The sequence below is a fragment of the Molossus molossus genome, unplaced genomic scaffold (assembly GCF_014108415.1).
Source record: "Molossus molossus isolate mMolMol1 unplaced genomic scaffold, mMolMol1.p scaffold_m16_p_9, whole genome shotgun sequence".
Taxonomy (NCBI): Eukaryota; Metazoa; Chordata; class Mammalia; order Chiroptera; family Molossidae; genus Molossus; species Molossus molossus.
The window spans coordinates 15,171,999-15,195,987 of record NW_023425403.1 but is presented as its reverse complement, the minus strand read 5'-3'; the positions used below and the strand labels follow the sequence as shown (position 1 = coordinate 15,195,987).

Below are 23,989 nucleotides of genomic sequence, written 5' to 3'. Positions count from 1 at the left end.
CTGGCAAGATTTGGCAACAGTTCCCACATAGCAACATTAGCTTTGAGCTGAACCATATCTGTTCCCTTTGCTGGGCTACCTCTTCTCCATTTTACCAGTTTGCAGTCACTCCCTGCTGTACTAGAAGCAGCTGCCTTCATTCACGTGCATTATCTAACAATTAAAGGTATTTGAGATTAAAACTTCTTATAGAAGGAAATCACCTTAACTTGTTGCAATAAAAAATTCCAAGAATCTGCTCTACCTTAACTATTGAAGCTGCAGAAATCTACAAAATGTCAAAATTTTGACTCTGTAAATGAATGTTGAGCTCATAGTGAACTTTAAAATTATGTATATCAAACAGTCCCATAATTAAGTGAATTTTAATTTGATACATTTAATCATATAATCTATTTATAACCAGTGATTGAAAGTTATAATTCTGGAGTATATGACACAATAAAGCATGTTGCCATTTAAGAAAAAGTTTCCTAAATAAAATCATAACAGCTCAAGTGCTATCTAGTTAATTTCCGGTAGTATCAGTAAGTCCCTACCTAAAAAAAAAAGTTAGCCCTGGCCAGTTTGGCTCAGCGGTTAGAGCGTCGGCCTGCGGTCCAGAGAGACCCGGATTCGGTTCCCGCTAAGGCACGCACCTCGGTTGCAGTTTGTCCCCGGCCCTGGTTGGGTCGTGCGGGTGGCAACCACTCAGTGTCTCCCTTTCACGTTGATGGTTCTCTCTCTCTCTCTCTCTCTCTTCCCCCTCCCCCCTCCCCCCCTTCCTCTCACTCTATCTGAACAAAATATGGAAAAATTTCCTCGGGTGAGGATAAAAAAAAAAGTTACCGCCCTGGCCGGTTTGGCTCAGCGGTTGGAACGTCGGCCTGCGGTCCAGAGAGTCTCCCTGCAGACCAGAGAGTCTCCCAGGTTCTGTTCCGCTAGGGGCACCTACCAAAAAAAAAAGTTACCACACAGGCAGTCATTTCTTCTTTGTTAGTTAAATCCTGCCACATCCACTCCTGTCTAGGAACTCCTAAACTGTCTCTGTGCTCCTCCCCTAAGCCAAAACCCTGGTCATCCTGGTTCCCCTCAGTCTTTCATCCCTGTTACTCCTGGGTTCTAACTATTTTCTGTCTCCAGTCTGCTTCCCTTAATTTTTTTTTCTTCCCGTGGTTGACAGAGTAATCTTTTTACAGTTCGAATTCGGCCATGTCACTCCTTTCAGTAGTTTGCTAAGGCGCAGCCTCCTTAGTTTCAGGTCTGGTTTTCACAGAAGATGGTTGTGTGACTGATGGAAAGCCTCAACCGACAAAGGAGATGAAACGTTTCTTTAATGGCAAAGGATATGCAAACTATCAGATGTGGTATTTTTTGTATCTGAAGCTTTTCTAATGGTGTTTACTCTGTCTAGAATGTCCAGTTCATTTCCCCAATGTGCTTTCCTGAGTGTTAATTCTAATTTGACTTTTATATGTAGTTTAGATACGATTTTTTCCCAGAAGACCCCACTGTTACCTATGTTGGGATTCTTGGGTTCCCCAAGATAGAAATCGAGAGGAAATCCCAGAGAAATGTCCAGACAGTTTTTATTAAGCTTGTACTCCAGCACAAGGGAGGCGGCACAGAGGAAAGGAAGGGTCTCTGAACTGGCTGGGGGCTTTTTGAAAAAGATGCTTGCAGAATTTCCCATTTCAGGTTCTGGTAACTTCCTGTTCCAGCTGCTTTGTTTAATAATTCAGTCGGCACCAGTGCTGTGGGGGGCAAGCTGGCCCACTGCTCATTGCCGCCACCCTAGATGGGTTGTTCAGTGGTCAGACTTGAATCAACTTGCATGTGGGTTACTAGTTTAAGCAGGCAGTTGAGAAGGGATGTAGTTATTGTGTGTTTTTGAGTAGGGAGTGGAGGGGTGGTGGCATTTTTGCAGTTAGCCAACACCCATTATTTTCCTTTCCTGTGTCCAAGTCCCGCTGCTGTCTCACCACCACCCATACCTTTGTTTGATGAGGTGTTTTCTTCTGTGTTCCTAGGGCTCTGTTACCGGTGAGATGAGGAGATCTCGGTTCTTATTTTCTTGAAGGAAAAATTTCAGTCAAGAGACAAAGTGTAGAGAAGCAAGCAGGAATGTATTGCCCACAGCAGAAATATGCCCAGGACAGTGAGAGAAGGGCGAGCATAGAGGAAGCAGGAGAGCCAGGCAGGGCTGCTGTGGCTCACTGGGAAGTCAGGGAGAAGGGGGTCTTCCAGACAGGTCCAGGGGGCTGTCCTAGGATGAGCTGTCCCTGCCTCTCCCCTGGCTGCAAGTCTCATGGGGTCCCTTGGAGTTTAGAAGATGCATGCCTGGGGGGGGGGGGGGGGGGGGCGGGGAGGCTGTGGGCATGCTCCTGGGAAGGAGAAAGAGCGAAGGCTCCTTGGTACCTCTGGTTTCCGGGGTTTTAATGGCTGGGAGGTCTTAGGGGAGGATCAGTAGACTATTCTTCAGCTTTATGCTAATGTACCAAGATGAGTTTGATTCTCTTAATTTGTCTTTGGGTGTGGTTGGCTAATGGCACTAGTTAAATTTCTGTTATCTTTCTCTCTGAGTAGAGTGATTTAAGTTACAGTTGGCCCTCATTTATCACAGTTAATCAGTTCCAGACTCTACCACCATAAATGAATTTCCACGAAGTAGGATTCTTTATTTACTATACATATTTATCTTCTGGTTGGGAAGAAGTGCAAACCATTTACTCCCAAGTATTCCTGGTTTAGGGAAGATAGGATTTACTAGGTGACTGCAAACTGCTGTTTGACCATATGTCTTAGTTTCCCTATTCCACTTGTCCTGGAATTTTCCTAGCTTCTTACTCTTCTATAACAGCTCTTTTCACACCTCTGTCATTAGACTATGTGTTCTATAGAACACTGTTAAAAAATATTGTCACATAAGTGGTCCATGTTAAACAGATTTAGAAAACAAGCAAAATCAAGCATTTTACTTTAGAATTTCTCAAAGCCTTCCAAACCGAGCACTGAACCATTTATTTGAGGTGCTTATTTTTAATTTCTAGTTTCCTAATTTTTTATTTTTAAAACTGTCAGAGAGAGAAAGTGCTATTTTCTTTTGTTCTGAGAATTTTAATTTTACAAATTCAGTCTTTGTTCAGTTAACTATTTCTCTGAGTTCATAAAATTTGTGTGAAGTCCTAATATGGAATAGCATCTTGAGTCTCCTTATCTGTTTCTTCTCCTCAATCATAGCCCCATTCCATGGATGTCAGAGGGGAAATCTTACCAACAGCTATGATTTCTTCATAACTATCCAACCTAAATTTACATATTCTAGAGGCTAGGTTTTTATCAAAAGGCCAAAAAAGGAAGAAAATAAGAGGTTTTCTTTTTTTTTCCATTTTTTGTTCAGACAGAGTGGGAGGGAGAGAGAGGAAGAGAGAGAGAGAAACATTGACATGAAAGGGACACATCGAGGGGCTGCCACCTGCACGACCAACCAGGGCCAGGGACAAACTGCAACCGAGGTACCTGCCCTTAGCAGGAACCGAACCCAGGTCTCTCTGGACCGCAGGCCGCCGCTCCAACCGCTGAGCCAAACTGGCCAGGGCAAATAAGAGGTTTTCTAAAGCTATTTCTTAAAGCAATCAAAACAACAAAAAGTAAATTATGTAAATACTAGACCTCTTTCAAAGGTCATCATGCTTGAAAAAGTTTATGTTCATTTGAATATTAAGCTTTCTCTCAACCATAACTCATTAATACAACTTAACATTTTTTCCCTTTGGAAATATTATGAGTGTTAGTCAGAATGCCACATGAGATCCCAAAATTTGGTTTGTAAATTATAATTGTAATGTAGGTCTGCAAACTAACAATAAAATAAAATTCTTAATGTAGAATGTTCAAGGAAAAGGGACTTTAGTTGGCAACCATGTTAAGCTGCTAGTAATAAAGGTTCCCAAAATATGACTTACACAAAATTAAAGTTTGTTTAATTCAGTTTAACATTTCCATAGTCATCAAGAACCCACGCTACTTCTTTCTATCTGTTTAGTTCTCTCTAGCTTGGCTTCCATTCTCAGCGCCACGCATGGTCCAGCATAGCTGTTTGAAGTCTAGCTTTAGGTCAAGGCAGGAAGGGCAGATAGACTCAGCAGATTTTTTGTTCCCCTTTAAAATGCTTTCCTGGAAATTCTACCACCTCCCAACTTATTGGCTGTCACTTAAGTCTAGCAACAACCAGCTGTAAGAAAGACTTGAACATTACTATTCAGAATAAAATTAGGTTTCTCTTAGGAAGAAGGGGGTGGGAGGAGTATTTGTTTTTAGAAAACAGCCAACAGTTTCCATCATAAGACTGTAGGAGACATCTCATCCAGACTCTTAACTTTAAGTATAGCTGGTTAGTGGCAGAGTTGTAGTCAGAACCCAGATGTCCTGCTGATCGGTGTTAACTAGAGGGCTCACAAATGCTTCTACTTACTAATGGTGAATTAGATAAAGTGATAGTATGTCACTCTAGCATTATTACAAGGGTTACTCTTTGCCTTTTTACCTTAGCATTTATTCCCTCTCCCCAATACACTCTCTCACACTTGGATATTTCGGAATATTATTGCCTCTTACTTGATGAACCTTTCAATGATCATTTTTCCCTCAAGATAAAACTTACATTGGCCATCTAGATTCTGTGATTAAAATAAAAATAGTTTTAGTAGGCTCTAAAAGCATTTAACATTTGTCTTTAATATTAATGGTTTTATAATTTCAGGTACATTTTTTTCCCTCAAATTTTCTCTTACAGCATAGCTGAAATACAGAAAGACGTGGAATACAGGTTGCCATTCACTGTAAACAACCTGACAGTTAACATTAATATGTGAGTATTGTATCCTATTTTTCTGTGTAATATGACTAAAAAATAATAATTTTATTTTGTTTCTTAGCTATTATTGAAAGTAAACTGTTTAAAATGAACTTATTTTAAATATTCCCATTCCAGTAACTATAATTTATCAAACTTACACAATTTTGTGAAATTAATAGTTTGTTAAGACATCATTGTAATGTATATTGGTGTAAGAAAGAACTATAAAAGAGGAAATTCAATAAAAAGAAATAACGATAATGATTAGTACTGTAATCAATTTTATTGATTTGCACTAAAGTCTTAGTTGGAGGTAGGTTGAAAGAGGAGAATGATAATACACAATCAAAGGGATCATGTATAGAAGACCACTAGAGATATAGTCACCTTTACATCAGAAAGAAGTACTAGTTTTCAGAAACGTATACTACATCAACCAGAAAGTTCAAGACTAAATTTGATCGGCTGCTGATTTTTTTATTATTATTATTTTAATTTAATTTTTGTTACAGATGTTTCTCCTTTTTTACCCCATTGACACCCTCCTCCCCATTCCCCCCCACCCCATCCCCGGCTTTGTTGTCCATGTCCATTGGTTATGCGTACATGCATATAAGTTCTGTGGTTTATCTCTCCCCCCCACCACCACCCCCTCTTCTGAGGGTTGTCAGTCTGTACCCTACTTCCACGTCTCTGGGTCTACCCTATTCCTCAGACTGTTATGTTCATTATATTCCACAAATAAGTGAGATCATGTGGTATTTGTCTTTTTCTGCTTGGCTTGTTTTGCTATGATAATACTTTCCAGGTCCCTCCATGTCGTCTCAAAGGATAAGACATCTTTCTTTCTTACAGCTGCATAGTACTCCACTGTGTATATGTACCACAACTTTGTTATCCATTCGTCTACTGATGGACACTTGGGCTGTTTCCAGATCTTAGCTATTGTAAATAGTGCTGCTACGAACATGGGGGTATATAATATTCTTTCTGATTGGTGTTTCAGGCTTCCTAGGGTATATTCCTAGAAGTGGGATCACTGGGTCAAATGGCAGTTCAATTTTTAATTTTTTGAGGTAATACCATATTGTTTTCCATAGTGGTTGCACCAGTCTGCATTCCCACCAGCAGTGTACTAGAGTCCCCTTTTCTCCACACCCTCGCCAACGCTTGTTTGATGATTTGTTAATGGCGGCCATTCTGACAGGTGTGAGGTGATACCTCATTGTTGTTTTAATTTGCATCTCTCTGATGATTAGTGATGTTGAGCATTTCTTCATATATCTCTTAGCCATTTGTATGTCCTGTTTGGAGAGGTGTCTATTCAGCTCCTCTACCCATTTTTTAATCGGGTTCTTTGTCTTCCTTTTGTTGAGTTGTATGAGTACTATATATATTTTGGAAATTAATCCCTAATCTGATGTATCATTGGCAATGATGCTCTCCCATACAGTGGGTTGCCTTTCTATTTTGATGATGGTTTCTTTTGCTGTGCAGTAGCTCTTTAGTTCAATGTAGTCCCATGTGTTCAATTTTTCCTTTGTTTCTGTTGCCTTAGGTGATGTATCAGTGAAAATTCTGCTGCGTATGATGTTTGAAATTTTGTTGCCTACATTTTCTTCTAGGATTTTTATGGATTCACAGGTCACATTTAAGTCTTTTATCCATTTTGAGTTTATTTTTGTGTATGGTGTAAGTTGATGGTCTAGTTTTATTGTTTTGTATGTAGCTGTCCAATTTTCCTAGCACCATTTATTAAAGAGGCTGTCTTACTCCACTGTATAACTTGATAACCTTATAAACGTAAGGTTATCAAGTTATAAAGAGGAAGGTTGGACGAATTAAGTCCTTACTTCAGATTGCATTAGATGGCTGGCTTCTAGAGCCCATGTTTGGGTGAGGTAAAAAGGCACCTACCTTGAAGACAGGAACCCAGGCTTATTTATCTTCATATCCTCATTGCCTAGCATAGTGCCTGCACAGAGGAGGCCTTACTGCGTCCTACTCCAAGGGATAAATTAAAGCATGCCTGTATAACGGTGTCAAGCATAGCAGCTTTTTGAGTTTGAAGTATAGCAGCTTGTTGAGTTTTCAGTAGCAAATTGGGGCAAGTTATAGACCTGTAGGTAGTGAGAGCATAGTCAGGGTACAGACCCAGATGGCTGGGCTTCAGAGACCATTCATTGCCTTTTTCACCAAACTAGTTTAATATCTTCATCTGTATAAATTAGGTAGTTTTACTTCTCTTCAAATGTCCTATGTGCAGGTAAGTAGGAGAAGCCATCAAAGATCCAGTTTTCTTCTTGACATTGCGCCGACATAGAGTTTTCTGAGCTAATAGGGGAACAGAAGCAATTTAAAGGGACATGTTCTTCTGAGTTTTAGTGGAGATTTGGGAAACATAGTTTCATATCCAGTAAAATCCCATTTTTAAGACTTCACTTCCTAATCATAAAGTTGCAATAGTTCAAAAAAGGTTAAGATTTGTACTTTTTTATATTGAGAATTTACTGCTTTATTTTTGAAACCATGTGATTGACCTCAAAATTGGGAGAGAGGTGTTAATTGGGACATTTAGAAAAGAGCCATATGGAACTAAGGCATATGACAGCTTTAATGTTTCATTTCTAGTACTTTCATTTTTTCCACGTACTCTAAAAATTCAGTAGATAGTGAAATAATTCTTGGCCGCATTTCAAAAGTAAGAAAACTATACACAAAAATATGATATGGCCAGGCCTATAGTCTAATAAATAACCAGGCTGGGTTAGTATGGCTCACTGCTACAAATGCCTGATCTACTTTTTAGCTGAAATTTGTGTACTTTGCTATATTGTGTCTGAAAGCAATTGGCACGGTGTGAAGAATATTCTGTAATTCATGGTATCCGTGATCCACATTAAGAAGGTTTTACTCTGTGGAATTTCTTAACAATCTTATTGCCAAAGTGTATCCTTTTTGTATATTTTCAGTCATCTCAGCAACCATAAAAGAGCACTTATTACTGAATAATTAATCCAAATGAAAGTATGAAAATTTAACTTGCTTTTAACTAACTTTGTTTTAGGATTATTACTATGTAATGTAACATTTGTTGTCTTTGTTTTTGTTTTTCATCTGTTCTACCTTACCAGATTGCTCCCTCCACAATTTCCTCAGGAAAAACCAGTAATCAGTGTATATCCACCAATACGACATCATTTAATGGATAAACAAGGAGTATATGTTACCTCTCCATTAGTAAACAATGTATGTTTATAGTATATTTATTTCAAAGTAATATAAGAGTGTATTACTTTTCTACTAAATATTTTAGAAATCTAAAATGTACTTAAAATCTCATTTTGGAATCAGTAATTTTAAAAAAAAATCACTGTCTATGATAGTACTGATTCTAAGGTTGTTTTTCAGTGGTGAGTAACTGTTGATGTTAGAACTTTGGTTAACAGTGTATCTTTCATAGTTAGGAAGAAATAAAGTTCAGAACTGCCTTAAAGTTCTCAGGATACATTTATGCTTGATTAACATGAAGGATTGTAACTTAATGTACTCTCAGTATTTACCTTTGGACCTTCCATTTATTATAAATAGTGAAGCGTGGAAATATTCCAGCTCTATCATTGATTAAATAGACTTTTCACTTGATTTGTGGTATTGTTTGTATTGGAAACTACTATAAGTTGTGGATTGCTAATATGTTTATTTGACATAATATACTTTGCTTTTCGTTTAACTCCTGACTTGCAAAAGTAGATGTAATATTAAGTTTGAAAGTGAAGTTATCCTAATGAAAACCTATAATCTTTTTCCAAAAGTGATTTTAATCATTCTGTATTACTGCTGTTTTCAGTTTACAATGCACTCAGATCTTGGAAAAATTATTCAGAGTCTATTGGATGAGTTTTGGAAGAATCCTCCAGTTTTAGCTCCTACTTCAGCATTTTCATAGTAAGTATATTTATAATAAAAATGTTTGTATATATTTATTTTAATCAAAGTAATCAAAATATAGGTTAAAAATTCATGATGCTAAAAAGCACTCGTCTGTTTTTACATCCCCTTCTTTACTAAACACATTCATACTTTTCAGAGCTGCTTCTCTAATATTTACCTTATCTTTTTTTTTTTTTTTCTTACCGATTTTAGGAAAATAGAGGAAGGGGCAGAGAGAGAAAAAGAGAAAGAGAAACATTGATTTGTTCTACTTATTTATGCATTCATTGGTTGTCTCTTGTATGTGCCCTGACTGGGATCAAACCCACAAACTTGGAGTATCAAGACAACACTCTAACCAACTGAGCTACTCCTCTGGGGCTACCTTCATCTTAAGCAATAATATATGTATATACTGCTAACTCTTTATCCTGTCATTTTAGATATTATCTACTGACTCCTATTATGTGTATGTGCAGAATTTATACAAACATGTATAGAATTCAAAATATAATAGATTTTATGTATATACAAGGAAATGTGTACATGTAGTATTTTATTCCCTTTTTTTACACAAGTGGTAGCATACTATTACTTTGCCTTTTGTTGTTGTTGTTTTCTTTACCAAATGGTATGGTTTGGAGAGCTTCTGTGTTGGTATGTAAAGCACTTACTCATTTTTCCTTATGGCTGCAAAGGATTTGGTTTATGGATGTACCATAATTTATTTATGCAAGACTCTTCTTATTGATGGATAGTTCAGTTGTTTCCAATCATTCTTACAAGGCCCATCTTCATTGCCCTCAGTATTGCAGTGAATAACTTAAAAAATGTAACATACCCAAATGTAAGTATATTTGTTGGATATATTCTCAAAGTGGTATGCATACTTGTAATTTTGACAAAATTTTGCAGTATTGCTGTACAAAGTAGTAGTAGTGTAGTAACTTCTACTCCTATACATAATGTTTATTTCCCCATACCCTTTGCCAATAATAGAACATTATCAAAGTGGATCTTTGCCAGTTTTTAAGAAGAAAATGATATGATAGTATAATTTTAGTTGTGTTTATTTTACTCTAGTGAAATTGACCACCTTTTCCTATGATTCAGAGATGTTTTTCTTCCTTTTTCATAACCTGTATATTCTGCCCTGTTCTCCATTTTGCTATTAGGTTGTTAGTCCTTTGTCAGTTTTTGGAAACTCTTTATATATTAGGTCAATTATCCCTGTGACTGTGATATGAATTTCAGAACTTTGTGCCAGGAACCTGATCAAAGATCAAATGTATTTCTTATTATATGACAAATATAAGATGGAATGTATTTAGTTTTTAAAGCAAGCATATTTTTCTATCCTTTCTACAGTAGTGACTGACCATATAAACTTGTTGTATTAATTCAAATATTGGTATTTAGATAATTCTCTTCTGTGTTTAAGCCTGAATTACCCTAATTATTTTAGTCTGGGTCTCTCTGATTTTTTCTATGAGAAAAAAAGTGTTAAAAGTTAATTTTTTTAAATTTATAATTGACATATAATATATTAGTTTCAGGTGTACAAGATATATATGATATTTGTATCTTTGACAAAATGATCACCACAATAAATCTAGTTAACATCTGTTACCATACATAATTGTAAATACTTTTTTCTTGTGATGAGAATGTTTAATGTCTATTCTCTCAGCAACTCTAACATATGCAACATAGTATTATTAACTATAATTAACATGCTGTACATTATATCCCATGATTTATTTATTTTATAACTGGGAGTTTGTACACTTTGACCCCCTTCACCCATTTTATCCACTCCCATACTCCTGCCTCTGGAAACCACTGATCTCTTTGTATCTATGAGCTTGGTTTTTTTGTTTTGTTTTTTAATTCCACATATAAGTGAGTTCTTGCAGTATATGATTTATTAGACTTAGTATAATGCCTTCAGGGTCCGTTCATGTTGTCACAAATGGCAAGATGTCCTTTTTGTTTTATGGCTAAATATTTCATTGTATCAATATACCACATTTTCTTTATCCATCCATCTATTGATATACAATTAGGTTATTTCCTTATTTTGGCTATTGTAAATAATTCTGCAATGAACATGGGGTGCATATATCTTTTTGAGTTAATGTTTTTTATTTTCTTTGGATAAATACCCAGAAGTGGAATTGCTGGATCATGTGGTAGTTCTATTTTTAATTTTTTTGAGGACCCTCCATACTGTTTTCCACAGTGGCTGCATCAGTTTATATTACCAACAACAGTGCACAGGGTTCCCTTTTCTCCACATCCTCACCAACACTTGTTATTTCTTGTCTTATTAATAATAGACATTCTAACAGGTGTGAGGCAATATCTCATTGTGGTTTTGACTTGCATTTCCCTGATAGTGATGTTGAGCTTTTTGTCATGCACCTGTTAGCCATCTATATGTCTTGGGAAGAATGTCTATTAGGATCTTCTGCCTATTTTTAAATCATACTTTTTTTCTATTCTTTTTGTATTTTGGATATTAACTCCTTGTCAGATATATGGTTTGCAAATATTTTCTGCCATTCAGTAGGTTGCCTTTTCATTTTGTTGGTTTTCTTTCCTTCACAGAAAGTTTTTAGTTTGATGTAGTCTCATTTGTTTATTTTTGTTTTTGTTTCCTTTGCTTTTGGTGTCAGCCAAAAATAAATCATTGCCAAGACCAACGACAGGGAGTTTACTGCCTATGCTTTCTTGTAGGAGTTTCAGGGCTTCAATTCATTTTGAGTTAATATTTGTGTATGGTGTAAGATAGTGGTCTAGTTTCATTCTTTTGCATGTGGCTGTCTAGTTTCCCCAATACCATTTGTTGAAGAGACTGTCCTATATCCCCATTGTATATTCTTAGCTTCTTTTGTGGTAAATTAATTGACCATTTATATGTGGGTTTATTTATGGGCCCTCTGTTCTGTTTTGTTAAGCCAATACCATATTGTTTGATTTCTTTTTTTTTTTTTTTAAATCCTCACCCGAGGATATTTTTACATTTTTTGTACAGATAGAGTGGGAGGGAGAGAGAGGAAGGGAGAGAGAGTGAGAAACATCGACGTGAAGGGACACATCGAGTGGCTGCCACCCGCACGACCAACCAGGGCCGGGGACAAACTGCAACCGAAGTACGTGCCCTTAGCGAAAACCGAACCCGGGTCTCTCCGGACCGCAGGCCGACGCTCTAACCGCTGAGCCAAACTGGCCAGGGCCATACTGTTTGATTTCTGTAACTCTGTAATATAGCTTGAAGTCAGGGAGCATGATACCTTGAGCCTTGTTCTTCTTTCTCAAGATTGCTTTGACTTTTGGGGTCTTTCGTGATTATGTTCAAATTTTAGAACTGTTCTGTTTCGGTAAAAATGCCATTGGAATTTTGATAGGGATTGCATTGAGTCTGTAGATTAGTTTTGGAAGTAGTATAGACATTGTTAACAGTATTATCATTATTATTTATTATTTTAATTCTCACCCGAGGATATTTTTCCATCATCTTCAGATAGAGTGGGAGGGGAAGAGAGAGAGAGAGAGAGACATTGATGTTGAAAGAGAGACATTGATTGGCTGCTCCCTGCGCGACCCTGACTGGGGCTGGGGACCAACTGTCACCTGAGGTACATGCCCTTGACCGGAATCAAGCCTCAACTCTTTGGTCCAAGGGCCGACACTCTAACTGCTAAGCTATACCAGCCAGGGCAACAGTATTATTTTGTACAGTCCATGAACACAGGATCTAATTTCATTTATTTGTGTCTAATATAATTTATTTTGATACCTTATTATTTTGAGTGTACGGGTTTTTCACCTTCTTGTTTAAATTTATTACTAGGTTTTTAATTTTTATTTTTGATGCAGTTGTAAGTGGAATCATTTTCTTTATTTCCTTTTTGCAGATAATTTGTTGTTGGCATATAAAATGCAGCGAATTTCTGTACATTGATTCTGTATCTTGCAATTGAATTCACTGATTAAATCAAACTGCTTTTGGTAGATTCTTTTTTCTTTTTTTTCTTTATTGATTTGAGACAGAGGAAGGGAGAGGAGGGAGTGAAAGATAGAAACGTTGATTGGCCACCTCCTGCATGCCCCTACTGGGGATTTAGCCCACAACCTGGGCATGTGATTTTGAGTCTGTGTATGTCCTTCCATCTAAAGTGAATCTTTTGTAGGCAGTATATATGTGGTTCTTAATTTATTCATTTAGCCACTCTGACTTGATTGGAGAACTTAGTCCATTTACATTTCAAGTAATTATTGATAGGTATGTACTTATTGCCATTTTGTTCATTGTTTTCTGACTGTTGGGGCTTCCTCTCTGTCTTCTTTCTTTCTCTTACTTTCTTTCATTATAGTTTGATGAATTTCTTTAGTGGTATGCTAGATTGTTTTATCTTTTGTGTACTCACTATAAGTTTTTGCTATGACTTCCATGATGCTTACATATAACAAGTTATATTTATTCCAGCCTATTTTATGTTGTTCTAATTTAAGTTTGAACGCTTTTTAAAGCTCTTTATTTTAACCTCTTTCCTCCACCCCATGTTTTATCTTTTTGATGTCATGTTATATCTTTTTTTTTTATCCTCACCCGAGGACATTTTCCATTTTTTGTTCAGATAGAGTGGGAAGGAGAGAGGGAGAGGGGGAGGGGGGGGGAGAGAGAGAGAGAGACAGAGACAGAGAGACAGAGACATCGACGTGAAAGGGACACGTTGAGTGGCTGCCACCCGCACGACCAACCAGGGCCAGGGACAAACTGCAACCAAGGTACGCGCCCTTAGTGGGAACTGAACCCGGGTCTCTCTGGACCACAGGCCGATGCTCTAACCGCTGAGCCAAACCGGCCAGGGCTGTTAATATCTTTTTATCTTGTATCCTTTAGTTATTGTAGTTATAGTTGTTTTCAGCCTTTTGTCTTTTAACCTTCATACTGGCTTATAATCCACTAACTTTACTATATATTTACATTTACCAGTGAGATTTATATTTTCTAGTGACTGATTTGTACTCTTTTCAGCTTAATGTTTCTGTAATCATTTCTAGTAAGGCAATTTTAGTGATGATGAACTTTAATTTTTGTCTGTAAAACTCTCTCTCCTTTGGAAGTTTTGTTCTTTGAGCACTTTGAATATGTCTTGCAAGTCCCCTCTGGCTGCACAGTTCCTGCTGAAAAATCTGAGTCTTATGAGGGTTCCCTTAACAAATCCAGCTGTTTTTTGCTTGCTGTTTTTCAGATCATTTTACTTGTCTTTTACTTTTTATGTTTTAATAGTGGTATGCCTTGCTGTGGGTCTCTTTGGGTTCATCTTATTTGTAATTCTCTGGGCTTTCTGGATCTTTGAGTCTGTCTCCTTCCCCAGGTTACAGAAATTTTCAACCATTATTTTAATTATTAATTTATTTATTTTTACCTCTTTCTCTTCATTGTAGGACCCCGATAAGGCTAATGTTAGTTTGCTCATTGTCACATAGATCCCTTAAGTTGTCTTCCTTTGTCAGTGTAAGAATGTCCAAACCTATAGAAAACTTTTGTAAGAGTTTTTGTGAGCCAAACAGATGACATGACAAAAAGCAAGATCTCAAAAAGCAAGTCACTCTTGAGAATGACCATTTTACAGTTCTTTTCATGCAGTTGGCATTAAGGAGGGAGCATGAGGAAGATCACGTGAGAGCAGGGAAAGGCCAGGCCAGGGAACGCCTGTGATTGGGTTATAGAAGGGAGGGAGTCCAGGTCCTCCAATGTCCCCATTCTGAACTAGAACCGTATTGTTATCTTTGTATTTTAACATTTTTAGCAACTCATCTGTACATTCAATTTTTCTTTAAAACTTTCTAGAAAATCAGTCATGACTTTAAATCATATTTGGTCAAATATATTGAAAGTTACTAAGCAACTGCCACTTTGAATAAATTTTCTGGGTTAAACGTTATTCACCATTCTCTCTATGAAGATATTGACTGATGCTAGTGGAATGCTCAAAATTCAAATATGGCCTGTCTGTTCACTCCAACTGACAAGTTGAATTGTATGTTTTCTTGTTTTGTTTTGTTTTTTTTTATCCTCACCGAGGACATTTTTCGATATTTTGTTCAGATAGAGAGAGAGAGAGAGAGAAACATCGACGTGAAACCGACACATCGAGTGGTTGCCACCCACGCGACCCAACCAGGGCTGGGGACAAAATGCAACCAAGGTACGTGCCCTTAGCGGGAACCGAACCCGGGTCTCTCCGGACCACAGGCCGTCGCTCTAACCGCTGAGCCAAACCAGCCAGGGCGAATTGTATGTTTTCTTAAACATTTTTCTTTTTCATAGAAATAAAAATTTTCTTTTTGGTGGGTTCATATTTTATCAATTTATATAATATTTAATCTAATTACAAAACTATTGTCACCTGCTATAATCAGATTCCATTTACAACATATGACCACTGTTACTTGAGAATATAGGAATAATTTTACAAATTACTCCTAAATTCTAATCTAATGTTTCTCTTTCTCTTTAGCCTCTACAGTAACCCAGGTGGAATGCCTCCTTATGCTTCTCAGGGTTTTTCATTTCTTCCTCCATATTCCCCACAAGAAGCTAACAGGACTATCAGTTCTTTATCTGTTGCTGACACTGTTTCTTCATCAACGACAAGTTACACAACAGCCAAACCTGCTGCTCCTTCATTTGGTGTCCTTTCAAGTCTGCCGTTACCTGTTCCCACCACAGACGCTTCAGCACAGGTTGTTATCTTCAGTTACCTATATTTTATACCCTTGAAACATTAATTTAATTAACAGACACTTATTATATGTCTTCGTATGCCAGCCACTAAGTGAGGCACAAAAGATAAAAAAAATTAATTCCCATTTTCAACTCACTTAACAAATTCAGAGAGGTCACTCACACATAATCAAATAACTGTAAATAAGTAACTTCCAATAGAGTAGAAGATATAGTCTGGAGTTAGAGTGAAGACACAGTTGAGGGAATGTTTAATGTTCCCAAGGACCAAGGTAGAACTAGAAGGAAATGTGATTCAGTTTTTTTTCACTACTTTATCCTTAAGCGCCTCAAACCTGCCTGATAGATATTAGGTGCTCAGTTAAAATGAGGCAGATGAATGAGTGAGTGGATTTATGCTTGAAGCCGTATTTTGATACATGATAATGAATGTGCCAGGATGACAAGTGGTTACATAAAGCATTCTGTGAAGAGGCAGCAGCATTAACAAAGGTATGGAGACATAAACCAGATAGTGTATTTGTGAAGCTGCCTATAAAAGATCTCTCCGGCTGTCATATAGGACTTAAGCAAAAGCACAAGAAATGATCATGTAGGAGAAGCAGATTGTGGAGCGTCTGCCATAGCATACCAAGGGCTTCAGGTGTCCCATTGGTTTAAAAAATTTCGTGTTTCTAATTAAGCTGGTAACTGTTGCCATGTGGGATATTACTAAAGTAGAGACTAATATTTGTGCATAAAACATATACAAAGGGATTTAAAACCTTCATTTTTAACGCTTAGTGAATATCACCCACAATAATACTCAAATATTATAAAACCTTTTATATCCAACTTTTCTCGTTTTACTGTTTGTAATAATTTTAAATATATACCCAAGTAGACTTTGTTTTCCAAAATCTTTTATCACTGTATTAATGAATATTATGAACAAACTCATGGCTTCCATTTTAAAAAGTAATGTATATTCAAACAATGGATACCCTATTCCTTATCTACCCTTCTGTCTCATCAAACTTAGTTATGTAACTATTCAGACTTTTGTCAACTTACTAATGTTCTCCTATACTTAATTCCTTTCATTTGAGGTAAATGTATTCATATATTTCAATGAAATCCACAGAGATGTCTCCACACTTATCACAGATATACTTAAGTGATTTATTTTAAACCCTGTACTTGCCTGAGAAAGAGAGTTAACAAGGTACTCACATAATCCTCTTAGATCTCAAAAAATTAGTAACCTCATATCTATAAAAGTACAGCGAAAACAATGCAGTAAAGAAGGTGGGGAGAGCCTGGACCGTGCAGAGTGCGAAGGTGAGGATGTGCTATGAAACAGGAGCAGTCAGATGGCTGAAGTGTAACACCATTTCGAACTCTCTTTAGATAAGTCAGAATGATTTGGGTTACAAGATGCCAGATGTCCCTGATGCATTTCCAGAACTCTCAGAACTAAGGTAAAAATTTTGTAAAATGACATTGACATTTGCTGTCTGTCTTATTTGTAAATACAAACCAGATCATCATTGTCACATCCATATTAAACAAAAATATTTTTTAAATCCTCAGTATTTCTAAATTATGGTTGTCTTAGTGGGGAAGTTTTATAAATCAGTTTTTATGTCTTGTAGGTTGTATTTATTGAGTGAGTAGTATGTCACCCAGGGATTTTTCTACACGTTGGGAATGATACAACAGTTACCAGGATAGCAATGTCCTCTCTCGTGTATGGCTTACATTCTTGTGAAAATTATTTCCAAAAATATCTTGGCCTATTTTAGACCTTTCCATCGTCCCTTTAGTAGATAGAAGTTTGTACAAACTTTTATTTTTCTGTAGAAAAATAGATTAAAGTTCTCATAAAGTAATAGGAAGGTATTTTTACAGAACCAAATTTTATTCAATTAAAAAAATTTTTTTTTTCTTTATTGCTCTTGGAGAGGAAAGGAGAGGGATAGAGAGAGAAAAAAATTGATGAGAGAGAACATCAATTGGCCACCTCCTGCATGCCCCCCACTGAGGATTGGGCCCACAACCTGGGCATGTGCCCTGACCGGGAATTGAACCTGTGACCTCTTGGTGCATGGGTCAACTCTCAACCACTGAGCCACACCAGCTGGGCTTATTCAATTTTGTGGGAAACAACATTTGTAATACTCAAGTTTAAGGTAAACCATTTTTATGGAACCCTTCAAAAAAGCATGTTTTATGGCCACTCAACTTTGGGAAGCATTGCATCCTTTATACCCCCATTGAAGGTTCACAATACTCATAAAGCTGTTATTATTAAGATTACCAAGCAGTTAAAAATTTTTTGCAGTGTTTTTTGCCTTTAAAATATATCCACCAGGGGTGTATAGCCAAATACCCGTGAGAAATCTTAGTTAAGAAAGAAAAGGTGAGCTTTATTTGACCCAGTGTTTTGCTATCATTTTTAGGAAATAGTGACATTATTTTCTGCTATTATAGTTGTAAATTAATGAAAGTTTGCAATATATCACATACATGTTAAAGGTTTATATGCATTGTAATGCTTCCTTGCTACAACTCCATGAAGTAGGTACTATTATTGTTTTTTACATTATAAAGGCTTTTTTTTTTTCCTTCCTTTTTAAAACAATCACTATGAAAATATCAAAAATACAAAAAGGTGAAACTCATTGCTTGACTTGCTTCATGTACCCCTCTTCCAGCTTTACTTTTGGGAAATATGGGTAGGGTTCATGATTATTTAATTTAATTTTTATTTTTTTTATCCTCACCCGAGGACATTTTTGCATTTTTATTTTCAGATAGAGAGAGAAACATTGACGTGAGAGAGACACATTGACTGGTTGCCATCTGCATGACCCCAACCAGGACTGGGGACAAACTGCAACTGAGGTACATGCCCTTAGCAGGAACCAAACCTGGAACTCTGGTCCATGGGCTAACGTTCTAACCACTGAGAAAAACTGGCTAGGGCATTCAGGATTATTTTAAACCAAATCCCAAATATTACATCATTTTTACCCATAATTTCTTCACTAAATATCTCCACCAGGTAAGGACTTCTTCTTTGCTATAAGCCAGTCCACATCATCATCATACTAACAAAATTAATGGTAATTCTTTAATATCTAATTTCCCCAGGGTCTTAATAATCACATCTTTTTATTTTATTTTTTTTAAGGACTCTTTATTTAATGTTTTTATTGATTTTAGAGAGAGAGGAAAGGGGGGGAGAAACATCAATGTGAGAAACATTTATTGGCTCTTCAAACACACTCCCTACTGGGGATCAGGCTAGCAGCCAGTCATGTGCCCTGACCGGCCGTCGAACCCAGGATCTCTTGATGCATGGGACTGATGCTCAACCAACTGAGCTACACTGGCCAGGGCTAATCATGTCTTTTTATTGGTAGCTTCTTTGAGTCAGGATTCAAAGCAGAGTCTACCTATTACATTTCAGTACTTTATCTCTTATGTAGGTATTTTGTTTTTTTTTAAATATGTTTTTATTGATTTTTTTTAGAGAGAGAGAAACACTGATTTAAGAGATGGGTTGGTTGCCTCTTGCACGCCCCCTACTGGGGATTGAGCTAGAAACCCGGGCATGTGCCCTGACAGGGAATCGAATCTGGACCTCTTAGTCCATGGGATGACACTCAACCAATGAGTCACACTGGTCGGGCCCTTATGTTTCTTTCAATGGTGTACCATTTCTTTCCATCTTTATTAATATATGCACACACATATACATGTATCTACACACATTTGTACACACATGCATATATACATAAATATAAATACATATATATAAATTAGACACGTTTTGCTATTGTGTGTTATTGAAGAAATTGGTTAGTCCTGTAGGAATCCTCATATCCTGGTTTGTTTGTTTTTTTTGTGGTACCTTTGAAGATGTTCCTCTATTTCCCATTTTTTCTTCTTTTGGTGGCTATAGCTAGAGTTTGATTAGATTTTGATTCAATTTTTATCAGATTGTGTTGTATACCATAATTTGCACAATGTCACATGTCGATTATATCTGAATAAAGCTGAAAAAATATTTTAAATATTTGTATTGATTATTTTAGAGAGAGAGATAGAAACATCAATGTGAGGGAGAAACATCCATTGGCTGCCTCTTGCACACCTTCTACTGGGGATTGAGCCTGAAACCCGGGCCTGTGAACTGACCAGGAATCGAACCAGGACCTCTCAGTCCATGGGACAGTGCTCAATCCACTGAGCCACCCTGGCTGGGCAAGCTGAAAAAATATTTTAAATATTTGTATTGATTATTTTAGAGAGAGAGATAGAAACATCAATGTGAGGGAGAAACATCCATTGGCTGCCTCTTGCACACCTTGTACTGGGGATTGAGCCTGAAACCCGGGCCTGTGAACTGACCAGGAATCGAACCAGGACCTCTCAGTCCATGGGACAATGCTCAGTCCACTGAGCCACCCTGGCTGGGCAAGCTGAAAAAATATTTAGGTTAAAGTCTTTTGTCAAGAATACTTACATCGCCCTGGCCAGTTTGGCTCAGCGGTTAGAGCGTCGGCCTGCGGTCCGGAGAGACCCGGGTTCGGTTCCCGCTAAGGGCACGTACTTCGATTGCAGTTTGTCCCCGGCCCTGGTTGGTCGTGCGGGTGGCAGCCACTCGATGTGTCCCTTCACGTCGATGTTTCTCACTCTCTCTCCCTTCCTCTCTCTCCCTCCCACTCTATCTGTACAAAAAAAAAAAAAAAAAAGAATACTTACATCATAATTAGTGCCCACTTTCTATTCACATAAGGCAGCAGTGAGGTTCAATTGTCCTATTTTTAGTGACATTAGGGTAGAAACATGTTGAAACAGCTGAAATCATTGCCTATTCATTATGTCATTAAGGGTTTCAAATGTGATTTCTTACTGCAGAATTCTATGATGAAGAACTTTGCTAAATCAACTATTTAGCTTTATTGCAATACATTTTGTACAGGAAAGGCAAGATAAATGCTATTTGTTCTTTTTTCCTCTTATCAAAATTCAAAATCATGAGTTGATGCATAAGCCACCTCCAAAGGTTCTGATAGGCGAAGTTTTTTGTTTGTTTTTGTGTTACTAAGAATGCATACATTTTAAAAAATATATTTGATTGTTTCAGTCCATTGCTGTCACTATTCTTTTTGATAACAGTCCTATCTTTAGTCAATAGGAAACTCTTCAAGTTGGCTTCTGTATCTTTCTGGCAAAACAAAGGTGCCATGAACATTTTCAGTGACCTAAGTTAGCCATTTCTCTGAAACCTACTTGTTCTTTTTCAAAAGATGCCAGAATTACTGTTGTACTTTGGGAAAACAAACTGTTAGGTGCTCAGAGCAGTTGGCAGAAGACAGAGCTTGTAATAAACGGAAGAATGGGGAGGGATAGTTTCAACGAAAAGATGAGACTTCCAAAGGAGGCAGAATCTAAGAGAACAATGTCTGACGTAATAACCAGGAGTTTATTGATGAAGTTCACTGGAATTGTTTCTTAGGATCTTTTTTTGGAGTATAGGTCATTATGTTGGCAATTTATCTGCAGTTTGAAGATTGTGATTTTAATGGCAGACTCTCAAATTGATATAAATTCTCTGCAATTGTAGTTTTTCTGTGGTTGGTAGGAACTCAATAAATGTTGGAATCATTCATTCAATTAATTTAATATGTTCAATAAATCTTTACTAAATGTCAAAAAAATACCAATACCAATAGTATCACTATAAATATTGAATGCAGGATAAGTTTGTATTTGTTTTGTTCCTTACACTTCTTTTGTCTTTATAATATCCCACACCAGAGATGCACAGCCAAATACTATTTTTAAAAGTCTCTTCAAATATTTTACTGGATGATTATGTAACTTAGAAAAAAGTTTGCTTTGAATTTTAGAGACAACTTTTTTCTATAATATTTAATTTTGATTTTTTTTTTATCCTCCCAGAGGACATTTTTTGATATTTTGTTCAGATAGAGTGGGAGAGAGAGAGAGAAACATCGACGTGAAAGGGACACATCGAGTGGCTGCCAACCACAAGGCCTAACAAGAGCCGGGGACAAACTGCAACCGAGGTACGTGCCCTTAGCGGGAACCGAACCCGGGTCTCTCCGGACCACAGGCCGATGCTCTACCCATTAAGCCAAACTGGCCAGGGCTAATTTTGATTTTTAACTATACATTGCTTTCATATGGATCTGTAGCCAAAACTAAAAGGTAGCCCTGGCCGGTTTGGCTCAGTGGTTGGAGCATCGGCCTGTGGTCCGGAGAGACCCGGGTTCGGTTCCCGTTAAAGGCACGTACCTCGGTTGCAGTTTGTCCCGGCCCTGGTTGGGTCGTGTGGGTGGCAGCCACTCGATGTGTCCCTTTCACGTTGATGTTTCTCTCTCTCTCTCTCCCACTCTATCTGAACAAAATATCGAAAGATGTCCTCGGGTGAGGATAAAAAAAACCCCAAAACTAAAAGGTATGTTCAGAGCCCTGGCCGGTTTGGCTCAGCGGTTAGAGTGTCAGCCTGTGGTCCGGAGAGACCCGGGTTCATTCCCACTAAGGGCACGTACCTTGGTTGCAGTTTGTCCCCAGCCCTGATTGGGTCGTGTGGGTGGCGACCACTCGATGTGTCCCTTTCACATCGATATTTTTCTCTCTTTCTCTCCCTCCCGCTCTATCTGAACAAAATATCAAAAAATGTCCTCGGGTGAGGATAAAAAAAAAAAGGTATGTTCAGAAAGGTTTAGATTCCATCCCTATCTAGTTGCCTCTTTCACCCTGTGGATATTGAGTTTTGATTTTGGTTTAGCTTTCTATGCTTACACACATACACATACATCTACAAACCTTTTATTGTGACAACCACATACCCATTAGCTAAATAGACATAGGTGAAAGTTGGGAGGTTGTTATGGCTGTTCATGTATCCAAGTTGTCATAGTCCTACAGTGATTTTTACACTACATTCCGACTACTTGATATTCCATGTGATTTATGTTTTATTTGTTTTTAAGGTTATAATTTGTTGTGTGTGTGTATGTGTGTTTCAAAAATTATTTAGAATCCTGATAGAAGTGAGAAGTCATGAATATTTATCATAGTAGAGAAAATCTAGATTACTGATATTCATCAACACATTTTCTGTTCTCTTTCTAGTGTGTCACAACTAACAGATATTAATGAACAAGAGGAGATACTACTAGAGCAGTTTCTTACTTTGCCTCAACTGAAACAAATTATTACTGACAAGGACGACTTAATAAATAGTATTGAGGAGCTAGCAAGTATGTCTTCCCTTATTTCTTAAATTTCCTAAGAAAAGTGTGATCTTTACCTAGAAATAAACCAGAAATTTATCTTACAGGAAAAAATCTTCTTTTGGAGCCCAGCTTGGAAGCCAAAAGGCAAGCTGTTTTAGATAAGGTGAGTTAGTGCTCATTTTGAAGAAATCCATATAATTTAAAAATAGAAGGAAACAGCATTTTTATTTTCTCTTTTAGTATGAATTACTCACACAGATGAAATCTGCTTTTGAAAAGAAGATGCAAAGACAGCATGAACTTAGTGAGGTAAGATTGTTCAGCCCTTCTCCTTTACCATAACAGTTAGTGATCTCAGTGTGTGTCAGCCACATTCTTACTTTCATTTTTATCAGAAAGTATTTGTCAGGTGTCTGACTTTACAAGGCCTGATGCCTTTAAATGCTCATGGACAGCCCTCAGTCAGGTGGCATTATAAGTCATTGGCATTATAAGTCATTGGTGCTCATGCAAGAGCATATTTGGTTCCATAACAGAAAACTTAAAAACCCCATAAACTTTTCTGGGAAAGTTATTATAAAGCCAGTTTAACTCTTACAATAAAATCTGACAACAAAAACTTTAATTTTAGACTCACTTGTAAGCTTCTGTATAAATACCTTAAATGAAAAGTGATCAAGTAGAAAAATATATAAAAATATAAAGTATAATTCACCACAAATTAAAATTTTTATGTTAGAAATCTGGTTATATGAAAAACAAAAATCATTTTATAAATGTCAATTCTTTTGAAAAAATGAATCTCTAAAAATAAAAGAATAGAGGACATAATTTTTGTATCTCATATCAGTAACTAACATCATAATTAACAATATTCTGCTTCCTTTAAAATCAGGAATTCTTAAGGTAAAGCCAATGGAATAAACATAATATAGAAATAAAACAATAACAAAAAAAATTATGGTAAAGGAGAATATAAATTTATAATGGATTTCAGATATGGTCATTCTTTAGAATAAAATAATAATAGTAACATTGAGCAATTCGATGTTTTATACTGCGAAAGCTATAGACATATATTGCATATTATTCTTCCAAATCTTCTGAGGTAGGTATTATTACTTTTTTTCTGTTTTATGGATAAACTGAGGCACAGGGATAATAAATAACTTCCTTGAGCTTATACAAATAGAAAGCATG

The 23,989-nt window shown here is 36.9% G+C and overlaps 1 protein-coding gene across 4 annotated transcripts in view; it reads left to right on the top strand.

Moving 5' to 3' along the window:
- Nucleotides 1-23,989, top strand: part of VPS37A (VPS37A subunit of ESCRT-I) — a 39,000-nt gene that overhangs the window by 5,735 nt on the left and 9,276 nt on the right. For all 4 annotated transcript variants that reach the window (XR_004958141.1, XM_036250351.1, XM_036250350.1 and 1 more), the window contains exons 2-9: nucleotides 4,775-4,849; nucleotides 7,972-8,086; nucleotides 8,688-8,785; nucleotides 15,304-15,529; nucleotides 16,920-16,990; nucleotides 22,686-22,813; nucleotides 22,894-22,952; nucleotides 23,030-23,098. Coding sequence is in view for 3 of the 4 variants with exons in the window: in XM_036250351.1 (XP_036106244.1) it covers nucleotides 4,775-4,849; nucleotides 7,972-8,086; nucleotides 8,688-8,785; nucleotides 15,304-15,529; nucleotides 16,920-16,990; nucleotides 22,686-22,813; nucleotides 22,894-22,952; nucleotides 23,030-23,098 (841 nt within the window). In the remaining variant the exon portion in view is untranslated. The remainder of the gene's footprint in view (nucleotides 1-4,774; nucleotides 4,850-7,971; nucleotides 8,087-8,687; nucleotides 8,786-15,303; nucleotides 15,530-16,919; nucleotides 16,991-22,685; nucleotides 22,814-22,893; nucleotides 22,953-23,029; nucleotides 23,099-23,989) is intronic.